The sequence below is a fragment of the Erythrolamprus reginae genome, chromosome 6, assembly GCF_031021105.1.
Source record: "Erythrolamprus reginae isolate rEryReg1 chromosome 6, rEryReg1.hap1, whole genome shotgun sequence".
NCBI lineage: Eukaryota > Metazoa > Chordata > Lepidosauria > Squamata > Dipsadidae > Erythrolamprus > Erythrolamprus reginae.
In genome coordinates, this window is record NC_091955.1 from 35,628,572 (window position 1) to 35,656,557 (window position 27,986).

At 45.2% G+C, this 27,986-nt stretch overlaps 1 protein-coding gene across 1 annotated transcript in view; it reads left to right on the forward strand.

The window, feature by feature from the left end:
* DOCK4 (dedicator of cytokinesis 4) overlaps positions 1–27,986 on the forward strand; it is an 826,344-nt gene that overhangs the window by 274,293 nt on the left and 524,065 nt on the right. Inside the window, exons 16-22 of the mRNA XM_070755516.1 lie at positions 2,158–2,320; positions 10,841–10,947; positions 11,423–11,579; positions 14,904–15,001; positions 15,101–15,184; positions 15,269–15,369; positions 27,261–27,342. Coding sequence (XP_070611617.1) covers positions 2,158–2,320; positions 10,841–10,947; positions 11,423–11,579; positions 14,904–15,001; positions 15,101–15,184; positions 15,269–15,369; positions 27,261–27,342 — 792 coding nt within the window. The remainder of the gene's footprint in view (positions 1–2,157; positions 2,321–10,840; positions 10,948–11,422; positions 11,580–14,903; positions 15,002–15,100; positions 15,185–15,268; positions 15,370–27,260; positions 27,343–27,986) is intronic.

Consider the following 27,986-nt stretch of genomic DNA (forward strand, 5'->3'; position numbering starts at 1 on the left):
GTTGTAATATATCTAATATTAAAGTTGCAGACAAAATAAGTTAAAGCAAAATAAATGTAAAATGAGAAAAATGAGAAATGCCAAAAATGATATATCGTATTTTTCGGTGTATAAGACGCACCTTTTTCCTTCCTAAAATAGGCTGATAATTAGGGTGCGTCTTTTACACTGAATGTAGCTTTTTCCCCCCAGCCCTAACTAGCTGCTAACAATCTTCCCAGCTCTTACCTTGCAGGCTCTTTCATTGTTTCTTTATGTGAAGAATGTTTTCAAGTCCTACCTCTTTGCAGGGTTTGTTTACTCTAACTTGCTGTGAGTAAGTTTCTTTCTAGCCCTAACCAGGTGCTAACAATATTCCCAGCTCTTACCACTTGCAAGCTCTTTCATTGTTAATCTCTGCCAAGAATGTATTCCAAACCCTGTCTTTGTAGAGTGTTTTTTTTCATTGCTTTACTTGCTCCAGATATTTCTTTCCAGCCCTAACCAGATGCTATTAATGTACCCAAGCTCTTTCATTGTTACTCTTTTTGAAGAATGTTTTCAAGCCCTAAATCTTTGCCAGGTTTGTTTTATTACTCTAACTTGCTCTGAGTAAGTTTCTTTCTAGCCCTAACCAAGTACTAACAATGTTCCCAGTTCTTACCACTTGCAAGCTCTTTCATAGTTAATATCTGCCAATAATGTATTCCAAGCCCTAAGTCTTTGCAGGTTTTTTTTCCATTGCTCTACTTGCAATGTAAGGAAGATCTGAGGAAAGCTACACACCTGGGATCGGCTGGGGTGTGAGTTCAGATGGGGGTGGCTAGCTTTCCATGTGGTTCTTTTCTTTTAAAGAGAGAGAAAAAAAGGGGGGAGTGGGCGAATAACAAGCTTCTCTAGAGAAAGAAATGTAAAGTATATCTCCCATCAGTTGCAGTGTAAAGACAGAAAGACAGAAAGAAAGACAGAATTACACTGCAATTGATAGGAGGTATACATTTCTTTCTCTAGAGAAGCCGGTTATTCACCCACCCCCTTTTCTCTCTCTCTCTCTTTAAAAGAAAATAACCTGGTGGAAAGCTAGCCACCCCCAGCCGAACTCACACTCCAGCCAATTCCAGGTGCGTAGCCTTCATCAGATTTTCCTCAGCTGGGCTTGGCTTCCCACTCGTGGCTGCTATGTCTTCAGAGCCTGGAGCTGTCATACAGTTGCAGAGCGATGCCAGCTCTAAGTCCAGCTAGAGCAGAAGGGGGCTTGAATCTGAACTGTGGGGCGGGTGGGTATGGGGGGGAGAGAACCAGGAGGAGAGCCGAGTCTGGCATGACTGGTGGAGGAATTCTGGGAGTTGAAGTCCACAAGTCTTAAAGCTGTCAAGTTTGAAGATACCTGGGTTAGAGGTTAAGAGTGCAAGGGTCTTCAAACCTGGCAAGTTTAAGTCTTGTGGACTTCAACTCCCATTTCTGAGCTAGCATGACTGGTGGAGGAATTCTGGGAATTGAAGTCCACAAGTCTTGAAGCTGTCAAGTTTGAAGTTTGTAAAAGGTGTACATGATTTTAAAAAGTATACATGGTTGTAAAAAGTATTCTGCTACACTGGAATTTTATTAAACAATATAATACTACACCATTTCGTTCAGAATGCCTTTTTCCTTGTTTTCCTCCTCTAAAATCTAGGTGCGTCTTATAAATCGGTGCATCTATACACCCAAAAATACGGTAATTGAGGCCCACGCCCAAAGGATATATTGGCCACAGTTAGTCTTTGAAGATCTTTTACTTCTCATCCAAGAAATTTCTTCAGCTGAAGAGAGCAGAAGAAGCTTCTTCAATGAGAAGTGAAACATCTTCAGAAAACAACCAGAAAGTCCAGTTGCTTCTTGAAAAAGCACCTTTGGGACAACCATGTCCTGGATGACTGAGAATCTCTATAGACATTTGAGCACAGTAGATTGATAAATGAGATAATACCATGAACTATGGTAAAGGATCCCCTTAATGCTTTCTTACTGAGTGAACAATAAGCATTTTTACTGGTATGTAAAATAAACTTACCTCAAAAGGTTGTGCCTTTTAAAAGTCCATGGGAAATAAAATGTTTTGTTCTTTTTACTGTAGATCTGTCCATTGGTTGTACAACTGAAGTAATTTGCGTTTTTTTTTAATGCTTTCTTTTTAAGGATTTTATCTCCTTTGGCTCTGGAGAGCCACCAGCCTCTGAATTCCATTCTTTTGTGTTGTATCATAACAACAGTCCCAGATGGGCTGAGCTGCTGAAACTACCTATTCCAGTGGATAAATTCAGGGGAGCACACCTTCGGTTTGAATTCCGCCACTGTTCCAGTAAGACCTATTCAGAAGTGGTAGTGATTTTAAATGGCAATCTACATTTTAAAAAATGTTATTTATACCTTCTTGTTTAGAGAAGGCTCTCGTACAGGCATCAGAATGGGGGGGGGGGGGATGTTTACCAAATATGCATGTAAAACAGCAGCTTTGCATTAGAATATTCCGCAAAATTAAATGTATGGTTCCTGTAACTGAATTGTGCTTTTAAACACCAGTGATCCAAGAGGCCAATATACAGGGGTTTAGGACATTTTGCCTCCACCAGTTGGATGAAGCTCTTTCTTCCACAGTAGCTGATAAGCTGCTGCATTATCTCCCTCGCCCAAAGTACCCTAGCTCTTCACCCCAGCCCTTTTGTCACAAAAATCCACATTCAGCCACAGCCTTTTGGCCACATGCGACACTTCGCCACCATCCAATCAGAACGGTCCTAACAAAATTCTACTTTTGGAAGGAAAGAATGGGACAGTTTGCTCTTTCATAAACACACACACCAGTTGAATTCTGGAAGGGACTTCAGTGGCCATCTAGTCTGACCCCCTTCTCATTCAGGAGACAAAGCTAAACTCCAATAGTTATCCCATCAATAGATATGGAATTAAAATCACCAAGTACAGAATTTAATTATAAAAAAAGAGCATGTGGTAAGGTGTTCCCATATCTCCTTGAAATGCTAATTGTTTTAGGAAACTCCTGTTTCTTTGATGTGATATATGGTAAAGGAGTTATGAGGTCTATTGCCCCAACTAAATGTGACCAGGTATGCCAATTTGTAGAATGATAACTCCTATCTTTTTCTCACTCTTTTGTTAATTCCTGTTTCTTTGAAGATGAGGAGCTTTTTGGTGATTTTAATTCCATATCTATTGATGGGATAACTATCGGAGTTTAGCTTTGTTGAAAACAAAAGTTCATCGCTGCTGATAATGTGTGTGTCTGTGTGTGTGTGAAAGAGCTCCCAAAGCTCCCCACACACTTTGGGGACTCTCCACATGAACGCAGAAGAAGGCATAGGATCGTCTAGATGCCCAGAGTATGAACGGACCTCTCTCTCTCTGCAAACAGGAAAGGATCATTAGCCTCCCCAAGTTTTTTCCCCACAAAGCCCCCTGCCCCCCCCACTTTGGGGACCCATGCCTCTTTTCACCCCTCCTTCATTCGTCTTGAGGGTCCCCAGAAGTGGGATGGGGATGGGGAGCTCTTTCACATACCCACACTCACACACCCACACATACCAATTCTACTCAGAACCCCTCCTCAAGCAGGAAACTGATACAGAGTCATAGAGATGGATGGTACCTCAGAGGCCATCTAGTCCAACCTCCTGCTCAAGCAGGAAGCTGATAGAGAATCATAGAGATGGATGGGACCTCAGAGACCATCTAGTCCAGCCCTCTTCACAAGCAGGAGAATTGGTCTCTCGGTCAAATTTCTGGGCTGCTAAATTGGCTGGTGGAGCTCCCTGCATCACAACAAGCTAATTCTTAACAACAACAATCTAATCCTGCGGAGAGGGGCGGCATACAAATCTAATAAATAAAATAAATAAAATAATTTGGGAAGCCAATCAGATTGGTTCTCACAAAAGAGGGGTGGGAGAGAGAGCTAGGTAGCATTCTGTAACAGTCTCCTGAATGAGAAGGGGGTCGGACTAGATGGCCGCTGAGGTCCCTTCCATCTCTTATCATTCAAATGGTGTGTTTGTTTATGAAAGAACAAACTGTTCCATTCTTTCCTTCCAAAAGTAGCATTTTGTTAGGTCCATTCTGATTGGATGGTGGCGAAGTGTCCCATGTGGCCAAAAGTCTGTGGCTGAATGTGGATTTTTGTGATGAAAGGGCTGGCGCGAAGAGCTAGGGGCCTTTGGGCGAGGGAGATAATGCAGCGGCCTATCAGCTGCTGCGGAAGAAAGAGCTTCATCCAACTAGCTGAGGCAAAAAATCCCATCCCCATATACAGATAGTCCCAACCTTACAACTGTTGGTTAATGACTGTTGGAAGGTAGAATGGCCTCAGAAACAGTGATTCCATCTGTTGTAAAATGTTGCATCACTCCTGGCATTCACATGAATGATGCTTGACAACCAGTTCATACTTACAGCTAGTGATAGATTGAAAGAGGAATGGAAGATAGCTGATATTGGGTTAGAATCTCTTGCCATATTAATTCAGAACATAGAAAAACATTGCCAAAAGGATGATGCAAAATAAGTTGTTAGAAGATCTTGGCTTATTTTCTTCAAGAATAGTTCCTTTTGATTTTAGTAGATGAGAATGTATATTTTTTTCTTTTCAATCTCTTTTATTTTCTAAGTGACAAAGGTTTGTATGGAATCCACTAAACCACTTGGATTGCTTAATTATTTTAGTGAATCCAATATCTAAATCAGAAGTAATTTCTCTTTGGCCATTATAATTTTAGTGTATCTTTTAATGAAAAAGATGTGGATATAAATATTAATATATTTAATTTAATAGCAATGTGCTTTTCATATGTATTCTAAAATAAAAATCAGTTATTCTGAAGTGATCCTAAAGAATATGGTGTTGCAGGCTAATTCTGCTGACTGCTGGCTGCCCGCAGTTTAGCAGCTCAATTCTCACTGGCTCAAAGTTGACTCAGTCTTCCATCCTTCCAAGGTTGGTAAACTTAGGACCCAGATTATTGGGGACAATATGCTGATTCTGTAAACCACTTAGAGATGGCTGTAAAGCACTGTGAAGTGTTATACAAGTCTAAGTGCTATTGCTATTAATTAAATTATAGGTATAATTGTGTGATCTGGAATTCCTTCCAGCTTTGACAAATGCATGCAATTTTTGTAGCAAGATTTTTAAAATTTATTATTTATTTATTTATTTATTTATTTATACAATAGTAGTCTGATGTTAGAGACAATTAAAAATCCATTAATATAAAAAACCAAACATACATACATACATACCATGCATAGAATTGTAAAGGCCTAGGGGGAAGAGGATCTCAATTGGTTTGCCCTCACTTTCTTCTTGCTAGGGAGGGGATAGAGAATGACTGACCTGAGGTCCTCCAGCTGGCTATACCAATCTGGTTCTCATGCTGATGATATAAATTTGAACGTAATTAAAGTCAATGGAAATCAAATTGATCATCTCAATTCCGGTGGGGGAGCAGAGAGGAGGGGTGGAACTGCTGCTCCGCTGGCTACGGTAGATAACATCGAATAATATAGGAACCCCCGGTTAATGCTATACAGGACTCGCAGTTTTGGAGAGGTGAGCATTTGCTGCCTGGGAGGACCCTTGCCCCCTGCTTCCCCCGCACTGTTTCCGCCCCTCTTTTACCCCAGAGTCGGCAGTTTGATCAGCTGGGCTCCGAAAATGGCGACTGCGGCAATGTGACGTGGCTGAGCCGCCTGTCATCTGCGGCATTGAGGCACACCGCCTGTTCCCTCCGTTTGTTGTTATTTGTTTCGGAGGGACAGAGAGCAGAGAGAAGACAGAGCCCCAGAGGAAGACACTCCTCTATTCAATCTGAGGAGATTCTGATGCCCCCTCCCTGCTCCGCAGCGTTTTGCAGGCTGTTTCTTTTCGCAAGGGAGATATCACCAGGCAATCAGCTGGGGCTCGGATAATGGCGGCCCCCTGATGAGAACTGGAGCCGGCTGCCGCTTTGCCCGTCTACTTGCTGCTTACCATCGGCTGTTGTTCGCTGTTTCTTTTCTTTTCGATGAGTCATCTGCTTGCTGCTGCTGCCTTAAGTGGTTGTAATATTATTAGAACTGAGCAAGCCAGCCGGATCCTCACCATTGAACTAGATGGTCCTGAGAAGCCGTGGCGCCAGATGGTGGGGGCGCCCGGTATCGGAGGGGCCATCGGAATAGATGGACTTACAAGGAAGGAGGAGACCGAGTCGGAGTCAGAGATTGAAACTCATTTTACTGAGACCACATGGAGTTTGTACTAAAACCATATAAGACTGTAGAGGGACTGGAGACTTGGAGCAGAGGAGAAAAAGTGATTGTGGATCCAGAGAAAGAACTGAGAGTGCCAGCCAGTGGCAGTGGCTGGCACCAAAGATCCCAAGATCCTGAAAAACAATATGCTTGGACTTCTCCTTGGTCATTGAACTCTTCTCCCCAGAACTCACTCTTTAGAACTGGTGCTGTATTGCTGACCTGATGGAATATCATCTTAATTACTTCCTATATTTTTTGCACTCTATAACTTTAGCACTTTATAACTTTAACGATTTTTTAATAATTATGTGTTATTCTATTAAGATCTTGAGAATAACTTAGTGTTAATTGGTATCCTATTTTAGTGTAATTGATCTTTATACTGTTTTTTAATTTGAATTTATATGGAATTTTTAATAATTAATATTTTAGCTAATTTGTTAGAAGGGTTTTTTAAAACTAATGAATTATTGGGGTGGGTATGATGATATGTATGAAATGAATGACTGTTATGGGTGGGCTGGGTGGGACTTTGGTATGGATGAAATAAATGGAAATGGTATGAATGATTTGATTAGCCTACCTGACACTGGAGAGGCAGGAGGGGAGGGGGCACCGATATCTGGGGTGGTAGAGGGTCAGAATATTCCGGTCCTGCTGGGGAGAGGCAGATATGGCGAGGGCCACAGAGCTAGCTGTTCCACGGGAACGAGAGATCGTTGCTTAATAACGATCCCTGGTTCCGGCTCTGTGAACCCAATCCTGGGTGCTGGTGATGAGTGTAATTCTGGCCCTGGGCTCAAGCTGCTGCTACTCAATGCCAGGTCGGTGGTAAATAAAGCTCTCCTCATCCGGGATCTGATCCTGGATGAGGAGGCCGACCTGGCATGTGTTACTGAAACCTGGCTGGGCCCAGAGGGAGGAGTCCCTCTCTCTGAAATTTGCCCAGCCGGGTTTCAGATATGGCATCAGCCTCGACCCCAGGGAAGGGGGGGAGGAGTGGCTATTATAGCCAGGGAGAGCCTTGGCTTGCGTAGACTCGTTGCTCCAGAGATTGCGGGTTGCGAGTCCCTCCTGGTGAAGTTGGACTTAGGGGTCCAGGTGGGCTTGTTTCTCACGTACCTGCCTCCCAGCTGCGTGTCACAAGCCCTGCCTGTGCTACTCGAGGAGGTAGCCGGGTTGGCGGTGGGGTTCCCCAGACTTATTGTCTTGGGGGACTTTAACCTGCCGTCGCTCGGTGAAACCTCTGGACTGGCACAGGAGTTCATGGTCACCATGACAGCCATGGACCTGACCCAAGTAGTACAGGGTCCAACTCACGAGGGGGGGCATGCACCCGACATGGTATTCCTCTCTGAGCAACTGAGTAATGGTCTGAGACTAAGGGGCTTAGAAGTGTTGCCTTTGTCATGGTCGGACCATTTTCTACTGCGGCTTGACTTCCTGGTTCCAATCCTTCCCCGCAGGGAGGCGGAACCGATTAAGCTGTTCCGCCCCAGATGCCTGATGGACCCAGAGGGCTTTCAGAAGGCGCTTGGGGTTATTCCAGATACACTCGTACACAGTTCGGCAGAGTCTCTGGCTGAGGCCTGGAACAAGGCTGCAGCGGAGGCTCTTGACCAAATTGTGCCGTTGCGACCTCTCCGCGGCACTAAACCCCGTAGAGCTCCATGGTTCAACGAGGAGCTCCGGGAGTTGAAACGCCAGAAGAGATGTCTAGAGCAGTGATTTTCAACCTTTTTTGAGCCACGGCACATTTTTTACATTTACAAAACCCTGGGGCAAATTGAGGGGGGGGGGCTAAAATAAGTTTGGACAAAAAATTTTCTCTCTTCCTCCCTTTCACTCTATTTCTCTCTCCCTCCTTCTTTTTCTCCCTTCTTTTTCTCTCTCTCTCCATGCCTCTTTCTTTCTCTCTTCCTTCCTTTTTTTTGCTCTTTCTCCCTACCTTCCTACCTCCTTCTGTCTTTCTCTCCCACCTTCCCTCCCTCTTTCTCTCTCTCTTTTTTTCTTTCTCTCTATCTCTTGCTCTCCCTTGCTTTCTTTCTCTCTCTTGTTCTTTCTCTCTCTCTTGCTTTCCTTCTTTCTCTTTCTTTCTTTCTCTCTTTCTTTCTCTCTCTCATTTTCTTTTTCTCTTGCTTTCTCTCTCTGTCTTTCTTCCTCTCTTGTTTTCTTTTTGTCTCTCTTTCTTTCTTTTTTCTTTCTTTCTCTCTCTCTCTCATTTTCTTCCTCTTTCTGAGCTTCACGGCACACCTGACCATGTCACATGGCACACTAGTGTGCCGCGGCACACTGGTTGAAAAACACTGGTCTAGAGAAGCGATGGAGGAAGAGTAAGTCCAAATCCGATCGAACACTTGTAAGAGCACATGTTAAGACTTATAAGGTGGCACTCAAGGCGGCAACATGCGTGTATCATTCCGCCTTGATTGCATCAGCGGAATCCCGCCCGGCCGCTCTGTTTAGGGTGACCCGCTCCCTTCTTAATCAGGGGGGAGTTGGGGAGCCCTTGCAGAGTAGTGCCGAGGATTTTAACACGTTTTTCGCTGATAAAATCGCTCGGATTCGAGCGGACCTCGACTCTAATTGGAATACAGAGTCGACTGACAACGAGTCAGTCGAGGTGACTGGGGCACGTACTTGTCCACCTGTCTGGGAAGAGTTTGATCTGGTGACACCTGATGAAGTGGACAAGGCCATTGGAGCTGTGAGTTCCGCCACCTGTCTACTGGATCCGTGTCCCTCTTGGTTGGTTTCGGCCAGTCGAGAGGTGACGCGGAGCTGGGTCCAGGAGATTGTCAATGCTTCTTTGGGGAGGGGGTCCTTTCCGGATCCCTACAAGGAGGCACTTGTGTGCCCCCTCCTCAAGAAGCCTTCCCTGGACCCAGCCATTCTCAATAACTATCGACCAGTCTCCAACCTTCCCTTTATGGGGAAGGTTGTTGAGAAGGTGGTGGCACTCCAGCTCCAGCGGTCCTTGGAAGAAGCCGATTATCTAGGTCTTCAGCAGTCAGGATTCAGGCCCGGCTACAGCACGGAAACTGCTTTGGTTGCGCTGATGGATGATCTCTGGTGGGCCCGGTACAGGGGTTTATCCTCTGTCCTGGTGCTTCTTGACCTCTCAGCGGCTTTCGATACCATCGACCATGGTATCCTTCTGCGCCGGCTGGAGGGGTTGGGAGTGGGAGGCACTGTCCTTCAGTGGTTCTCCTCCTACCTCTCTGGTCGGTCACAGTCGGTGTTAGTGGGGGGTCAGAGGTCGACCTCTAGGTTACTCCCTTGTGGGGTGCCTGAGGGATCGGTCCTCTCCCCCCTACTATTTAATATCTACATGAAACCGCTGGGTGAGATCATCCAAGGGCATGGGGTGAGGTATCATCAGTATGCAGATGATACCCAGCTTTACATCTCCACCCCTTGTCCAGTCAGTGAAGCAGTGGAAGTGATGTGCCAGTGCCTGGAGGCTGTTGGGATCTGGATGGGTGTCAACAGACTCAAACTCAACCCGGATAAGACGGAGTGGTTGTGGGTTTTGCCTCCCAAAGACAATTCCATCTGTCCGTCCATCACCCTGGGGGGGGAGTCACTAACCCCCTCAGAGAGGGTTCGCAACTTGGGCGTCCTCCTCGATCCACTGCTCACATTAGAGAAACATCTTTCAGCTGTGGCGAGGGGGGCGTTTGCCCAGGTTTGCCTGGTGCACCAGTTGCGACCCTATTTGGACCGGGAGTCACTGCTCACAGTCACTCATGCCCTCATTACCTCGAGGCTCGACTACTGTAATGCTCTCTACATGGGGCTACCTTTGAAAAGTGTTTGGAAACTTCAGATCGTGCAGAATGCAGCTGCGAGAGCTATCATGGGCTTTCCTAAATATGCCCATGTCACACCAACACTCCGCAGTCTGCATTGGTTGCCGATCAGTTTCCGGTCACAATTCAAAGTGTTGGTTATGACCTATAAAGCCCTTCATGGCACCGGACCAGAATATCTCCGGGACCGCCTTCTGCCGCACGAATCCCAGCGACCAGTTAGGTCCCACAGAGTTGGCCTTCTCCGGGTCCCGTCAACTAAACAATGTCATTTGGCGGGACCCAGGGGAAGAGCCTTCTCTGTGGCGGCCCCGACCCTTTGGAACCAACTCCCCCCAGATATCAGAGTTGCCCCCACCCTCCTAGCCTTTCGTAAGCTCCTTAAAACCCACCTCTGTCGTCAGGCATGGGGGAATTGACATGTTCCCTCCCCCTAGGCTTATAAAATTTATGCATGGTACGCTAGTGTGTATGATTGGTTTTAATTTGTGGTGTTTTTTAAATTAACTTAAATATTAAATTTGTTTTACATTGTATTGTTATTGCTATGAGCCGCCCCGCGTCTGCGGAGAGGGGCGGCATACAAATCTGATTAAACTTAAACTTAAACTATTGTATGATTAATATATCTGTACATTTGATTGATTATATAGCACTCTGGCCTTTAGTTGCCAATATATGTGCAATTTTATATTATTTTCATTTATGAACTTTCATTCCTAGCTTAGAATACAGTGTATTTTTAATGTTTACGTGTGTTTCAGCAAAAGAGAAGGGAGAGAAGAAGATGTTTGGTTTTTCTTTCATCCCTCTGATGCAGGAAAATGGAAGAACTCTGCCAGATGGCATTCATGAGCTCATTGTGCTCAAGGTATTTTGAAAAATAATTCACAAAAAAGAGCTTATTCAATTAAAAATGCTAGATTGATTCAACTGTCAGAAGAGTGCTAAATTTGTCATTGTGTAACATTGTGTCCTATCATTGTATCCTTTCCAACATATGTTGCTGGTTCTTTATGTTACACATGTATACATGGGTAAAAATAAATTTAGCTCTCTCATACATGTGGAAAAAAGGTGAATATTAGTTTTGTACATATCAAAATTTGGACATGAGGGATGTGGAAATTTTAGAGAGTGGAAAGTAGATATAGATATAAAATATTATCAATAGTTAAGTATCCTGAAAGCACAGCAAACAGTGACTATATCTACAAAGTGTAAGAAAATACAGTTGATTAGCAGTGGAGATTGTTTTTTCTAAGGGCTTTAGATGACAGTTCTATGCTGAGTTTTATTTAATTAGGTGTAGTGAATTAAAAATGCAAATTTAATTGTTCTTTCAGTGTGAAGAAAATATATGTCTTCAGGATTCTAGTCGCTACCTCAAATTTCCCTTTTCAAAAGGGCATCTCCTTGCAAACAACCACCAAGCAATAAAATCTACTAAGGAATCTTTCTTCATTACATCTTTTCTGTGTTCAACTAAACTCACACAAAATGGTAAAGTATAATGCATAATACAGCATAATAGATGAGCGTATTAATATAAGTATAATGTATACATGTTGATAAGCCAATTTTAAGGAACAAAATACACCCCAAATCAGGTTCCACTTATATACAAATAGACTTATCCATGGTATAAACAGCAACTTTCTTACTATTTGTAATTCCCATATATACTTATGTGTAAACCCATGTCTGGTGAAGCAAACCATCACATTTTAAATGAAGATATATTAACTGAGTCAGCTTATACACAGGTTGCACAATTTTCATGATATTTAGGTTAAATTTTGAGGGTTGTCTGGTTTAAGCTTATTTGCAGGCATAATACGGTATTACAAGTATGTTTTATAATTAAATATTAGTAATATTGATCTGAATATACTTAATAAACTATTGATTGATTCAATACATGAATAAATTATTGGTTGACCTGTTTATAAGCAGACTAAAATGTAGCAGTTTTAATGTGACAATATTTTTTAAGTAGCACATCTTGGATTGTTTTTTAAAATTACCATTCATGCTTTCATATTTTTAAAAAATGCCCTTACTCTGTTTATTGCCCCAGATCAGCGGTCCCCAAACTATGGCCCAGGGGCCGGATGCAACCCGCTGAGGCAATTTATCCAGCCTGCGGCAGCACACAAGATTTTACATGGAGCCGGGCGTTGGAGTTGGGGGTGGGGAGCCACGAAAGTGCGAGGCCGGCTAAAGTTTTTCTTTTTTTGAATGTCGAAGTTTTTTCTTATTCTGAATGTTGCATGTGCACGTGCACTCCCCATCCCCTTGTGGGCTGGCAGGGGGATGGGGGTGAAAAGGCCACAACCGAGAGGCTCGGCACCCACCCATCTGCGGTGGGCGGGGGCGGCCGCGGCTCCCTTTCCTTCTCCCGCTGGCAGCCATCGCTGCAGGTTCCTTTGGTGGGAGCTGCCACTCCCTCTGGGCAGCCCAGCCAGGCAGCCGTAGAAAGTGCAGAGATTATTAGAAAGTGGCAGAACCCGCCCAAGGAACTCACGGTGACTGCTTCCGGCTTGGCTGGAGGCGACGGCAGTGGGTGAAAGAAAGAGCTGCGCCCACCTGCCACGAATGCTGGTGCCAAGCTTTCCCGCTCCACACCAGGCAGGCTGGCAGGGGAATGGGGGAGGAGAGGCCACAACTGAGATGCTCAGCACCCGCCCATCCGCGGCGGGGGGAGCAGCTTCGGCCGTGGCTCCCTTTCCTTCTCCCGCCTATATCTACCGCTGGTGGCCGTCACTGCAGGTTCCTCAGGTGGGAGCTGCCGCTCCCCTCTGGGCAGCCCAGCCAGGTGGCTGTAGAAAGTGCAGAGATTATTGCACTTTCTACGGCCACCTGGATGGGCTGCCCGGAGGGAAGTGGCAGCTCCCACCCGAGAAACCTGCAGCGCCGGCCACCGACTTGGTGGGAGGTGCCGGCGGTAGACAGGCAGTGGGAGAAGGGAGACGTGGCTGCCCCCGCGCCTGCCCATTGCAGATGTGCCAGTGCCATTCCTCCCCACTCCCAGCCTCCGCAGAGAGGTAAGGAAGAGAGAAAGAGAGAACAAGAGAGAGAGAAAGAGAGTGTGTGAGAGAGAGATCAACAGACAGAGAGCGAGATAGAAAGAAAGGAGAGAGAAAGAGATGGGGGAGAGAAATAGAGATAGCAAGAGAGAGAACAAGAGAGAGAAGGAAAGCAAGAGAGAAAGAGTGTGAGAGAGAAAAAATCAAGTGAGAGGGACAGAGAAAGAGAGAGAGAGAGAGAGAGAGAGGGACAGAGAGAGAGACAAAGAAAGAAAGGGAGAGATAGAGAGGGAGAGAGGAAGAGGGAGAGATACTGAGTGAGATAGAGAAAAAATCAAGTGAGAGGGACAGAGAGAAAGAAAGAGAGAGAGAAAGAGATAGTGAGAGAGAGAGAGAAAGAAAACAGAAAGAGAGAGAGAAAGGAAGCAAGAGAGAGGGACAGAGAGAGAGAGAAAGAAAGGGAGAAATAGAGAGGGAGAGAGGGAGAGGGAGAGATAGAGTGAGTGAGAGAGAGGAAGAAATCGAGAGAGAGAGAAAGAAAGCAAGAGAGAGAAAGAGGGACAGAGAAAGAAAGCAAGAGAGAGAGAGAGAAAGAAAGTGGGAGAGAGAGAGAGAGAGAAAGGAAGAGGGAAAGATAGAAAGAGAATGAGTGAGAGAGAAAGAAAGCAAGAGAGAGAAAGAGGGACAGAGAGAAAGATAGAGAAAGAAAGGAATAGAGGGAGAGAGAAAGGAAGAGGGAGAGATACAAAGAAAGTGAGTGAGAGAGAGAGAGAGAGAAAGTGAGAGTGAGAGAGAAAGAGAGAGAAAAAATAAAGAAAGTGAGTGAGAGAGAGAAAGTGAGAGAGTGAGAGAGAGAGAAAGAGAGAGAGAGAAAAAGGAGAGGAAGGAAGAGAGAGAGAAAGAAAGAAAACTCGGCAAGGAGTTGGGGATTTGCTCAACTTCACCTCCCCCTCCTCGATCAAGGCGGCAGCAGTAAGAAAACCGCAGGGTTTTTTTTATAGTCCGGCCCTCCAACAGTCTGAGGGACAGTGAACTGGCCCCTTGTGTAAAATGTTTGGGGACCCCTGCCCCAGATGATAAAATATTGTGAGAACTATGAGGACATCTGAGAAATATTATTAAAAATTTTGGCATTGAATATAATGCATGACACAGATTTAAATAAATGGAGCAAAAATGCAGTTTCATGTTGAACAGTGCAATTCTATTTCTCTACTCAGAAGTAAAATGCATTAATTCTTATGGGATTAATTGGGAGTGAATAAAATATATGTTACATTTCACGTGCCACAATTTTTTAAACAGCGTATGCAGATATGCAGCTTAAAACATGGTCTTCATTTAGGGGAACTGAGACAGTAATGGGTTGCAGCTAGTATTGCTGGAATTGGGTTTCCAGTGGCGGAAATTGAGATGCGCACACAGCTCCACACCCCCAATGTGGGCACGCAGGTACATTTGAGAGATTTGGCTTCTGTGCATGTGCAGCAAGTGAAATCTCATGTGAGGATGCTCTCGCGTGTGAGATTTAGCAAAGAAATAACTGAAAATTGGCAAAATCTCATGCATGAGAGCATCCTCATGCGAGATTTTGCTTGCTGCGCCAAATCTTACGCCGATGAGCAAGTGCGCCTCTGCTGGACACACACGTGCCCATGATGGGGGTGTACCAGTAATGGCCAGTAAGTGGAACCCCCCACCTGAACTGAGATATACAGTATAACTTTTTCCTATTTCTAAAGTTAATGTAATAAATTGTTTGCTTTGAATGGTATTTTTGCTAAACTTTATTTTGCAGGAGATATGCTTGATCTTCTTAAATGGCGAACTCATCCAGAAAAAATTGTAGGTTGCCTGTCGAAACTGAAAGAAATTGATGGTTCTGAAATAGTGAAGGTGAATACAATTGGCACTGTTTATTTTTCTCACTGAGATAAAATGTAAGAATAACATTTCCAAAGGATATAGTTCTTAAATTTGTCTTCCTTCACCTAGTTTCTTCAAGATACGCTAGACACTTTATTTGGGATTTTAGATGAAAATTCTCAAAAGTATGGCTCTCAAGTATTTGACTGTTTGGTAAGGCATATTTTATTATTAATTGTGTTTATATTGATTTTTAAAAATTGGCTAAAATAAACTAATACGTATTTTTCCCCTTAGGTTCACATAATTAATTTGCTGCAGGACAACAAGTTTCATCATTTTAGGCCAGTAATGGATACCTACATTCAAAGTCATTTTGCAGGAGCTCTTGCTTACAGGTAGAAAGGTTTCAATGATTTAAATATGGATGCAATCAGATGATTGGCAGTTAACCACAACTTTAGTTCAAAATGAGTTGCAATCTCCATGGTTAAAATTAAAGTATGGTAAACTGATATATTAAATTAATCATACTTGGTTGTAAAAATTGATCTGAGATTTTACACTTGGTTATCGATACTAAATCAATCATGTATTATATAATTATTTTGCTTTTATATAAACCTAAGTTCATACTGCGTCTTTAACTGTTTTCTGAGTTGGGAAAATGCTTAGTATTAAACCAATTTTAAACTCACAGAGCTAGGACATATTAAGAAGCAATGGGTGGAAGCTTGTTAAAGAGAGATCCAAATTGGAACTAAGGAGAAATTTCCTGACAGATAAATCAATCAGTGGAATAGAAGATATCAAGAAAAGATTGGACAGCTATTTGTTTGGGATCATATAAGGTCTTCAGCCTTGGGCAGGAGGTTGGACTGGAAGATCTCTTTCTAGGTATTTCTAGGCCTATGTTTCTAGGATTCTAAGTACTGTATTTTTGGAGTATAAGCACTTTCCACCACCCCCTAAAAAGGATGAAAATCTGGGTGTGCCTTATACACCAAATGTAGCCCTCTCCAGCCTCTCAAACTGAGCTTTTGGAGGCTGAAAATGGAACTTTAAAAGGCTGAAAACAACCTCTCAAATGAGCTTTGCAAAGCTGAAAAAACAGCCTCTGAAGCAGAGCTTTGCAAGTCTGAAAAAGCAGCCTTTAAAATGGAGCTTTGGAAGGCTAATATACCTGTTCCAAACTGTTTGCTAAGGATGCTAGCCAGGATGCTGGTAGGCAGAATTTTTCCCCCTTATTTTCCTCCCCCAAAACTAAGGTGCATCTTATACTCCGATCCATCTTATAGTCTGAAAAATATGATAGTTTCCCCCTAATTTTCAAATGATTTATTACTAGCTCTTAAACCACATGGTTTGAATATGAATGAGTAAGTTATAGCACAATCAAATCTGAGAGTACAAAAGAAATGAAGGATCAAAGAAAGAATTTGGTCACTAGGTCAGCACAGCTATTCTCTATATTCACACAGCAACTGTGAAAAATACCCATTTAAGGCTAGAAAAAGTTGTGGCTGCTTTTAAGGAATTGTAGAAAGATGCTGGATTTGTATTCCATATACAATGTAGGGCATTTTTTGCCTTTGAACTGCTGCCCTGCACTAATAAATACCCTAACATTTATGGTTTTATAGTACACTTTAATGGACCATGATTGTTACATGTAGTGCTTGACTTACAGTTCGTCATTTACTAACCATTTTACAACAGATCTCTTCCCAAAGTGCTTAGGACCCAGAAATGAAGTTCCTGTGAATACATCCCCTGTGTTCATGTGATCATATTTTGCATACATGACAAAAACACCTCAGAAAACAATGGATTTGTTTAATGACTGCCATATCTTCTTTATGATTGCCACAAAAAAGATAATAAAATTGTATCAGTCACGTGATGACCTTCTTTACAACAGTTGCAACTTAGAATCATTGGAAGTCTCCATTATGTTCATTTGTTAAGGACTACCTGTATACCTAATCTGGAAAGTGAAATATCTTTCTTCTCCAAATAGAAAGCAGTCATGGACTGGTTATTCGCAGAAAACAATATATACTCCAGGTCCTAATTTGCTCTGCTTTATTTGGTTTAATTTGCCTCCTTTAGAATTAATGATACATGCTGTTCTCAAGGATTTTTGAGATTGATTTCCATGTTAAGATTTTTCATTGAACACAACATTGTATTGATTGAAAAGTTCTCTTTAGGAATGTGTACAAATTTTATATAGCTTATGGAGCATATTCAATTGGTCACTCCTCCTTGCCTCTCTGCACATGCCCAATTTTCAGCTCAGTCAGATCTGAAAGAAGCCACAATTTGCAGTTCTCTCTAGTAAAGAACCATTCTTGGACGTCCAGACTCCTGGAATCAAATTTACTTTTTAAAATTTGACCTCTCCATTCTCCAAAAAAAGGAAAAGAAAACATAATAATAAGAGCCGTTTCCAGCGTTGGCTGGCTTTGCTGCTGCCATGGTCCATCACAGGACAGGCATAATTTATGGACTGTGGGCTTTTGGAGGGGTATTCTAGCTTTCACTGTCTAACTCCATACTCACTTAAATTGGAGACACTACAGCCTTGGTTGGTCTCCCCACACTGCTTGAGCCTTTAGCCATTCCTCGGTGGCCATTTTGAAGACTCGCTGATAGTTCTTAGAACTGCTTGGCTGTCAACCAGCTTAATTAATGACAACTGTTTCATGCCTTAGTCCCTCACTCCTGAGGGCGCATCACTGTACACACCACGGGAAGTGCAGCTACCACCACTTCATTGGCCACACAAGCATCCCTTTATATTTGCAGAGTGGGCAAATCCCCTCACCTTTCATCACGCATTATAAGTTGGATGTGTTCACTTCTGTGGAAGCTTCCTCTGGTAGGCGGGTCTTACACATTTAGCCTTGGGGGCTCCAGACCCAATAGGTACCCACCCTTAGGACTACCAGGCTTTGGTATGTCCCATTCCTGGACTATCCGCAACTACACTGGAGAAGGGGTGTTGGTCTGGCCTGAATGCCTTTTTTCAGTGGGTTGCGGGATAGTCCAGTCCCGCTCTAAAGACCTCTGTGGGATCTGGAGCCGTACTTCACTAACATTTTACACAAGCCTCTCTTTCAGCCATCACTTTGCTGAAAACATGTGCAGAGAGGCAAGGAAGAGTGGCCAAAAAACCCCTATGGCTCAGTAATTAAGCAGATCAGATTGTAGCAACCCATTCCTAGACTATCCCACAGACTTGAATGCTATGAAAAACAATAAACAAACAAGCAATTAACAAGCAGCAGTGAAGACGTCACAGCCACTCTCCTTCAAACGTTTTCAACTCACACACTTGACTATAGTTTAGTTTCAGAATCCTGGAATCAATGCAAAGAGACAGTCCTAGGAGAATCCTGAGACGAAAGCCACTTCTTCTTTCACCGAACAGATAAACTTCCACACCCAGAGGCCAAAACGCTGACTATTAAACAGCAGCCCCAATTAGTCTAATGACATCCAGCCACAGGTGATCTACCTTATTTCCTGTAGTATTTACGCAACTGCTCTTTCCTAGCAATTGCCCTGCGGCTGCGTACATCAATGAATGTTTCTCCTTCCGAATCCATTGATGACAATGATGATGAATCACTCAGGGGGTGACTACCTAATGGGCTGTCTGCCATGACCCCCTCTGAGGATCCCATTTCACTTCCACTATCTGCTTCAGACACTTCGCTGTCAGAAGCAGTTGGCAATAAAACTGATCTCTGACCCTGGGAGGATTCACCCACATCCACCCCCACAGTCCTTGGGGCAGGAGCTGCCTCAGAGCCAACCACAACACACACACACGGAAGGCCCCTCCCCTGACTCCAGCACAAGGGACAGGCCTTCTGCGGAAATTGCGTATGAAATGCTTGAATGATGGCAAGAGCATCGATCAATGCAGCCTCCACCCATGAGCAATCGCCCTCTACCCATTGCACTAAGTACTGAAAGCAATCGTTCACCCAACGGCAGTCCCGGATGGTGTGGATCATGACGTCGGGCAGGTGATCCCGAACACAGGGTGCAGGCAGGATAGGTACACTAGGGCGGAGCGGGCAGTTAGGATGAAGAGGGACCAAGAGGGAACGATGAAAGACAGGGTGGACGTGTATGTTGGCAGGCAAGGTGAGATGACACGCCACCTGATTGATGACCTGCTTGATCGGGTAAGGGCCCATGAATCAATTTGTGACGGGGCAACTCCGAGGTGATGTGTTTCGTGGACAACCACATCTTATCCCCAACGGCCAATGGGGGAACGTCTCGCCGGGATTGGTCAGCAAACCACTTGTAGTCCTCCTTGACCTTGATCAGATATCGCTTCACCATTTCATGAACCGTGTGAAGTTCCAAGAGGACGTCCTCTGCTGCTGAGACGGGGAATCTAACAGGGTTAAGGGGAAAAACGAAGGATGGAACCCGTAATTTGCATAGAAAGGCGTGAGTTGTATGGAGCTATGCTGGGGGTTATTAAAAGCAAATTCGGCCACCGGGAGAAAACGTGACTTGTTGGACTTCCGGTCCGACACAAAGCACCGCAGGTATTGCTCAAGAATGCCGATGACCTTCTCGGTGCCACCATCAGTCTGAGGGTGCTGTGTCGAAGCAAAACAAACTTGTACCTTAACACGGATATGAGTTCCCTCCAGAACCGTGCTGTGAATTGAGTCCCCCAGTCCAACACCACCCGATCTGGATGCCTATGGAGCCAGAACACGTTCTGTAAAAATAATTGGGCCGTGACCTGAGCTATGGGCACCTGGCGACAGGGGATGAAATGTACCATTTTTGTCAGCATGTCCACCACCACCATCACTGTGGTGAACCTCAAAGACATTGGCAAGTGTGTGACAAAGTCCATGGACACAGCTCCCCATGGCCTCGTGGGCGTTGGCAATGGCTGCACCAATCCTGGCGGGGCCCCTGTAGCCGACTTGGCCGCACAACAATGTTCACATGTGCTAACATAAGAGTTAACATCATCCTGGAGCCGCGGCCACCAAAACATTCAGGACACTAAGTCCAACGTTTTAAACAAGCCAAAATGACCCGCTGCGGGATTGTCATGACATTGGGACATAATTAATCCACGAAGCAGCCCTGCTGGTACGTACAACTGCCCCCAGTACCAGAGCAGTCCCTCCACAAATGTTCAGGGAGAATTGGGCATCATCTCCCGCACCCACTGTGCCACAAAACCATCCCCCGCTGCATTTCACGAATACGCCTCCGCAAATCGACGGGGTCATTGGTAGCAGCCAAAGCTTCCACGGGCAGGATCGTTTGTAACGGGGATGGTTCTTTGGGATGCAGGGACTCAGGTTTCCGAGAAAAAACATCCGCTCTGGGATTTTGGAAACTTGGCGTGTACCGGATCCAAAAGTTGAACCACGCAAAGAAGAACGACCAACGTATCTGTCGTTGGTTCAACTTTCGGGCCATTTGCAGAAACTCCAGATTCCGATGGTCCGTCTGGACCTCCACCTGGTGCCGAGCGCCCTCGAGGTGATGTCTCCATGTCTCGAACGCCGACTTGACCGCCAACAATTCCTTCTCCCAGATCGTATAGTTCCGCTCCGAGGACGTGAGCTTACGAGAGTGGTAGGCACACGGAAAAAAGGTGCCACCTTCTGGATGGGCCTGTAGAAGCACAGCACCGACGGCAACATCAGAGGCATCGTTCTCCACGACAAACGGCCGACGCGGGTCTGGATGCGGGTCTGGATGCTGCAGCAAGGGTTCTTTCATAAAAGCGTCCTTGAGGGCCACAAAGGCCTGTTGCTCCCCCTCACCCCATTGAAACGGTACGTATTTATGGTACAAGCAGGTGAGAGGCGCGGTCAGATGGGCAAACCCTGGAATGAACGTGCGATAATAGTTTGCAAACCCCAAACAACCTCAGCACATCCTTCACCCTCTGCGGGAGTTGCCAGGTCTTGAGTGCCAACACCTTGCCTGGGTCCATGGCTAAGCCCCCTGGAGAAACGACATGCCCTAAAAATTCAATGGTGGTCTGCAAAAACTGACACTTCTCCAACTTGGCATATAAACTCTGCACTTGCAAACGGTGCAGAACCCGGTGCAAATGCCTGAAATGACTAGACTGTGATGGGGAATACATGAGAATGTCATCAAGATAAATGACCACAAAATGGTCTAACATATCCCTGAACACATAGTTCATCTAGTGCTGGAAAACCGTCAGGGCGTTGGTGAGACCGAAAGGCATCACAGTATACTCAAAATGCCCGCATCGGGTACCAAACGCTGTTTTTCACTCATCCCCTGGCCGTATCCGCACCAAATTATATGTGCTGTGTAAATCAATCTTGGAAAAGACAGTGGCAGCTCGTAAACGTTCCATCAACTCAGGAATCAGTGGCAAAGGATATCGGTTGCACACCGTGATAGCGTTCAGACCCCTAATAATCACAGCACAGACGTAAGTCCCCAGGCTTTTTCTTGACAAACAGAACAGGCGCTTACAGAGACGAGGTCGAGGGCCTGAGAACCCTTTGGCAAGATTTTTGTCTAAGAAGTCCTTGAGGGCCACTAATTCAGGTTCAGACATGGAATATAAGGGGCCAGCCAGAAGCTTGGCATTGGGAAATAGTTCAATGGCACAATCATGGGGTCGATGCGGTAGCAGCCGATCCGCCTCTTTCTCGTTAAACACATCAGTGAATTCGGTGAGGCACTCAGATAACACTGCTGCGGGGATTCTTGGCCCTTGAGCTGCGCAAACATGACGGTGATGGTCCACACACTGCAGACTGGAAAACGTGACTATGTTCTGCGACCACACCACATGAGTATCATGCACACGTAATCACAGCAACCCCAGAACTATAGGAAAAGGGAAGCCCTGCATGACGTAGAACTGGAGAGCCTCCTCGTGGGTCCTGATGCCTATATGCACCAGCACGGTCTGTAATCGGATGGGCCCGGACAACAAAACTCGCCCATCAATCGTTTCCACAGTCAATGGAGGTTCCACAGGACACAAGGGCAACGAATGTCTCTGCGTGAAAGCCTCATCCAAGAAATTTGTGGTGGCCCCCGAATCCATGAGGGCAAGAGCCGCAGTAGACTGAGTACAACGATCTACATGGATTTGAACAGCAATTGGAGGCTGTTGGGGCCTGGATGGGTGTCAACAGACTCAAACTCAACCCGGATAAGACGGAGTGGCTGTGGGTTTTGCCTCCCAAGGACAATTCCATCTGTCCGTCCATTACCCTGGGGGGGAATTATTGACCCCCTCGGAGAGGGTCCGCAACTTGGGCGTCCTCCTCGATCCACAGCTCACATTAGAGAACCATTTTTCAGCTGTGGCGAGGGGGGCGTTTGCCCAGGTTCGCCTGGTGCCCCAGTTGCGGCCCTATCTGGACTGGGACTCATTGCTCACAGTCACTCATGCCCTCATCACCTCGAGGTTCGACTACTGTAATGCTCTCTACATGGGGCTACCTTTGAAAAGTGTTCGGAAATTTCAGATCGTGCAGAATGCAGCTGCGAGAGCAGTCATGGGCTTACCTAGGTATGCCCATGTTTCACCATCACTCCGCAGTCTGCATTGGCTGCCGATCAATTTCCGGTCACAATTCAAAGTATTGGTTATGACCTTTAAAGCCCTTCATGGCACTGGACCAGAATATCTCCGAGACCGCCTCCTGCCGCACGAATCCCAGCGACCGATTAGGTCCCACAGAGTGGGCCTTCTCCGGGTCCTGTCAACTAAACAATGTCGGTTGGCGGGCCCCAGGGGAAGAGCCTTCTCTGTGGCGGCACCGACTCTGGAACCAACTCCCCCCAGAGATTAGAACTGCCCCTACTCTCCCTGCCTTCCGTAAACTCCTTAAAACCCACCTCTGCCGTCAGGCATGGGGGAATTGAAACACCTCCCCCGGGCATGTTTAATTTATGCATGGTATGTTTGTGTGTGCGTCTGTTAGTATATGGGGTTCTTTTAAATCTTGTATAAATTTTAAAGTTTTCTGATTATTTATGATTTGTTCTATCTTGTTGTGAGCTGCCCCGAGTCTTCGGAGAGGGGCGGCTTACAAATCTAAATAATAATAATAATAATAATAATAATAATAATAATAATAATAATAATCGTTAGGTGTCGGTACAATCCAGGGTCATCAGCCAAAGAATCCTGAGATGGTTTAATACCGACCCGACCTAGCTTTGCCACCAAGCTGGGCTGCCCTCGTTTCCCAACTGAGCTGCTGGCTGCGAAACCAGGGCATGGGAACCGCCATCAGGGAATCAGGAACTGTGGTAGAAACACTGGTTGCAGACTCTGGAAGCTGTCCTGGAGGAGTCAGGGTGGCAACAGTCGGGCCAGGAGGAATTGAGACAGCAGCAGCCGTGCTCCTTTACAAGGACAGGCATTCACAAAATGACCTCCCCCCCCCCCGCAATAATAGCACAGGCCTGATGCACGTTGATGAGCCCTCTCCTCCGGGATCATGCGGGATTGAATAAAGCTCACATTCATGGGCTCCCCCCGCAGGGGCACGAGGAGGCAGGGCTGGCATGAAGTGATGGGGCACAGGAACCAGGGTCTGAACTGGCCCAGTGGACACCCCCCGACACGGAGCAGGCATAGGCGTGACGCTAGAAACTTGGGGGGAGGACCGCCCAGCCCAGCCCGATGCACCTCTTGAGCCAGCAGCTGGGCTTCTATGGCCAAGCAGTGCTGCTCCAACTCATCCAGGGTGCCTGGCAAGACCTCATGCACCAACCTATCCAACATTGTCTCTGACAAGCCGTCCAGGAACGCCTCCATCAATGCGGCCTCATTCCACTGCACCTGCACGATGAGACTGCAGAAGTCACTCATATATTCTGCTAACTTGCGCGAGCCTTGTTTCAACTGCTTCAACGCCCTTGTTGCTGTCTGTTCCCGTACCAGATCTGAAAACTGCCATTGCAACTGGGCACAAAAAGTGGTATAATCCTGCAGTATCGGATCATCTCGGTCCAGCAGTGGAGATACCCATGAGGCAGCGGGGCTGGCCAATAAGCTGCAGAGGAACGCCACCTTCTCTGCATCCCTTGGAAAATGTATTATTTGTGCATTGATAAACAGCTACACCTGGTTGAGGAAGGCTGAAAACGTGCGACGGTCGCCCCAAAACTTTTCACGCATGGCCATGAAACATTTCCTCCGTGGTGGGGGCTGTGGAGCAGGAGCCTCCGGTTGCACATGGGGAAGGGCGGGCTGCTTGGACAACACATCCAGCTGTTTCTGCAGCTGAAGCACCATCTGCGTCAAAGTTTGTATTTCTAGACGCAGCGCCTCAAACACAGCCTGCATCTCAGCCACACTAGCAGCCTTTGTAAACCAAGTGCAGGAAAAACAAAAGCAAGGATTTTTACTATAGAAACAGATGATTTTGCATCTTCTCATTTATACAGTCAGACTAATAACACTATATACATTGCAAATTTACACAGATTACCAAAAACTGTTCAGAAGTGTGCAGTTTTCCGAGATTTACGATTATACTGCAAATCAGTTTCACGAATCAATCCCCAAATATAGTCGCCCATCATGTTTTCGTTATATTGTCCTTGGTAACGGCGTTCAAAGTTCATAATGTCCTGGTGAAAGCGCTCACCTTGCTCCTCTGAATAAGCTCCCATGTTCTCTTTGAAGTTATCAAGATGAGCATCAAGGATATGGATTTTGAGTGACATCCTGCAGCCAATTGCAGCATTGTTCTTTATCAGAGTCTGAACCAGTTGGACATAGTTTTCATCTTTATGATTGCCTAGGAAGCTGCAAACCACTGTGACAAAACTGTTCCAAGCTGCTCTCTCCTTTTTATTTATTTATTTATTTTTATTTATTTATTAGATTTGTATGCCACCCCTCTCCATAGACTCAGGGCAGCTCACACTCCTATTCAGCTTCTTGGGAAATTTACTGCACTCTATGATCTTCTTGATTTGTGGTCCGACAAAGACACCAGCTTTGATCTTTGCTTCAAACAGCTTAGGGAAAAAGATCTTGGAGGTAATTGAAAGCTCTCGACTCCTTATCTAGAGCCATGACAAATTGTTTTATGAGCCCCAACTTGATGTGTAGTGGTGGCATCAGCACCTTGCGTGATAGTGCGCTTCAGTATCCTGGCTGTCCCAAAGGCAAGTAAAGCAAGGATATTTAGTAAAACCACCTCGGAGGCCCATCGGGAATGACACCATTTTGAAATATCTGATAACTTCCTAGCCATACTCATCATACTTCAAGGCACCTAGCAACATCTTGACACTGGTGTAGTCCTCTTTCAGGTGCACCAAGTGAGCTACAGGACGAGACGGATACTTGTTCCCATTGTGAAGCAGCACAGATTTGAGGCTCTTGCATGAGCTGTCTATGAAAAGGCACCACTCATTTGGGTTACAGGTGATACCTATAGCTTTGAATAGACCGGCCACATTGTTGTAGAAGCATAGTCCATCTTGATGACTGAAGAAGATGGAAAAAACTTGCTGACGCTTCCTCTGATCTGTGACTTGGACACTTTCATCTAATAAGGTCCATTGCTTGAGCCTTGATGTCAGAAGCTCAGTGTTGGACTTGGTGAGACCAAGGTCTCTGATCCGATCGTTGAGGTCTTTTTGGTTAAGGTAGTGTTGTGATTCAGTCTGAGGCTCCTCAGGGAACGGCTGGAACTCTGCCGACTCCATGGTCAGAGGGGGAGGACGAGGAACAGGAGGAGGAGGAGGACCTGGCAGATGGGGAAGAGGAATGTCAGGACGAGGAGGAGGGAGAGCAGCCTGAGATCCCCGGGGGGAGCTCTCCCCAGCGAGTAGCCTGGAGTCATTAGATGAGAACGCACAAGCCATCATAGATATGAGGCAGAGAAGGGCAGCACAACGAAGGGGACAATTAGCCAGGTATTTCCATCCCTAATAGGCAACAGCTGGGTTTGGGTGTGGTTCTCCTCAGAAAGGTTGAAAAGGCAGGCCCGCCCTTCCTGTATTGTGGGAGTCCTGTGACCTTGCTTCGATCCTTGGCGTCTCTGATTCTGGCTTGTGGCCTCGAAGGCTGAAAACTTGGGAGAGGCGTGAGTTTTGTTATCTACAGTGGTGTGTGTGCCAGCAAGAAGCCTGTTGTATTGTCTGGCCGTCGTGACTTTTCTGTGAAGCTTCATAGCATTCCAGTTTGTAAGAACAGTTTTTGTTATCTGTGTTTGTTTTCAAAGATATAAAATGACTTTGCTTTTTACCAGCGTGTCTGGATACTCTTTTTAGTTGGTGTTGATGTCTGGGGGAACCCAGACAGAACAGGTAGTATGGCTTCCGCTCCTCATCTGCATATGAAGAGAAATCGTGATCTTCACTGCTGCCTTCAAAAGAAAGCAGCAGTGTCTGACCTGCTGCTTTCTTTTGAAGGTGGTGTAGCTCTGTCTGGAGGTGTTGGTACAGGAAGTTCAGGGCAGTGTGGTACTGGGGTAATAGATGAAGGAATGTCAGGATACATTACAGACGGTGCATTTTTGCCAGTGCGACATTTGGAAGGGTCCACCGTGCAGAAGTAGCAATTTGTTGAGTGATCAGTCGGTTCACGCCAAATTCTTGGGATAGCAAAATGCATGGCTCTCTTCTCTTCCCTGTACCAACCTATAAGCAAACAAAATAAAATTTGGATTGAGAATTTGATTTAGGCCTATTTCACACTAATGACTAGAGATATTTACAATATTAACACAGTTAATGTGCTATTTAAGAGAGTAGCGTTTATCCACTTACCTTCAAGAGTTTTCTTCCAGTGCTCACATGTGAAATGAGAAGCCCATGGTTTGTCTTGGTCACCAACAGGCATGCTGAAGTATGCTTTGTAGGCCTCACACATCTTAGCAGATGCTTCCACAGAGTACTCTTTCACTCTTGTCTTTATAAACTAGCCACATATATAGCAAAATGTGTCTGCTGGATGTATGCAACCTCTTGATGCCATCTAAATTGACTAAGTTGCTGTGTACTGTAAGGAAAAAGGATGTCTGTCCAAACTTGATAAAAATGGTCTTTATTCCATGCAGTACAAGAGTGTACTGAGGATTGAGCAGAGCAAGATTGATTACCCAGTACCAGAGTAACACACAATATATACATTTACATTCCTAAGTTCCTCCTGTATTATTAGTAGTAATTAGTCTATATATAAGTAGTTATTAGTCTACTTAACAATGAATTAAGACTTCAATGTAGAACTAAGTTTTGTTTTTTATTTTAGAGATCTCATAAAGGTATTGAAGTGGCATGTTGACCGATTTACTGAAGCAGAAAGGCAAGCACACAATCAGGAAGTATTAAAGGTAATAAAACTTAAACAAATGGTTTCAGTTCAGCGGTGAAATCCAATTTTTTTTACTACTGATTCTGTAGAGGTGGCTGGATGGGCATGGTGTGACATGGTTGTGCAGTCGATGGGTTTGGCTTGGGTGTGGCAAGGGAAGGATACTGCAAAATCTCCATTCTCACCCTACTCCAGGGGAAGGATATTGCAAAATCCCCATTCCCTCCTTACTCCTGGAAGAAGGATATTGCAAAATCTCCATTGTCATCCCACTTTGGGGCCAGCTGATTCTCCAAACTACTTAAAATCTCCACTACTGGTTCTCTAGAACCTGTCAGAACCTGCTGGATTTCAGCCCTGTTTCAGTTAACTTTTTCTAACCTGCTTCTATTCAGAGGCTTTTACTAGATTACAGTTCCTGCGATTTCCAATAAAGGTGGTTCCATTTGTCTGTCTGTCTGTGTGTGTGTCTGTCTGTGTGTCTGTTTGCTTGGATTTCTAGGCTGCCCTTCTCCAGCGGTGGCTTACAGAGTAAAATCAAATACAAAAGTACAAAATATAAAAAATCCAAACATAGTATAGAATATATATAATAGAATTCTTTATTGGCCAAGTGTTATTGGACACACAAGGAATTTGTCTTGTTGCATATGCTGTCAGTGT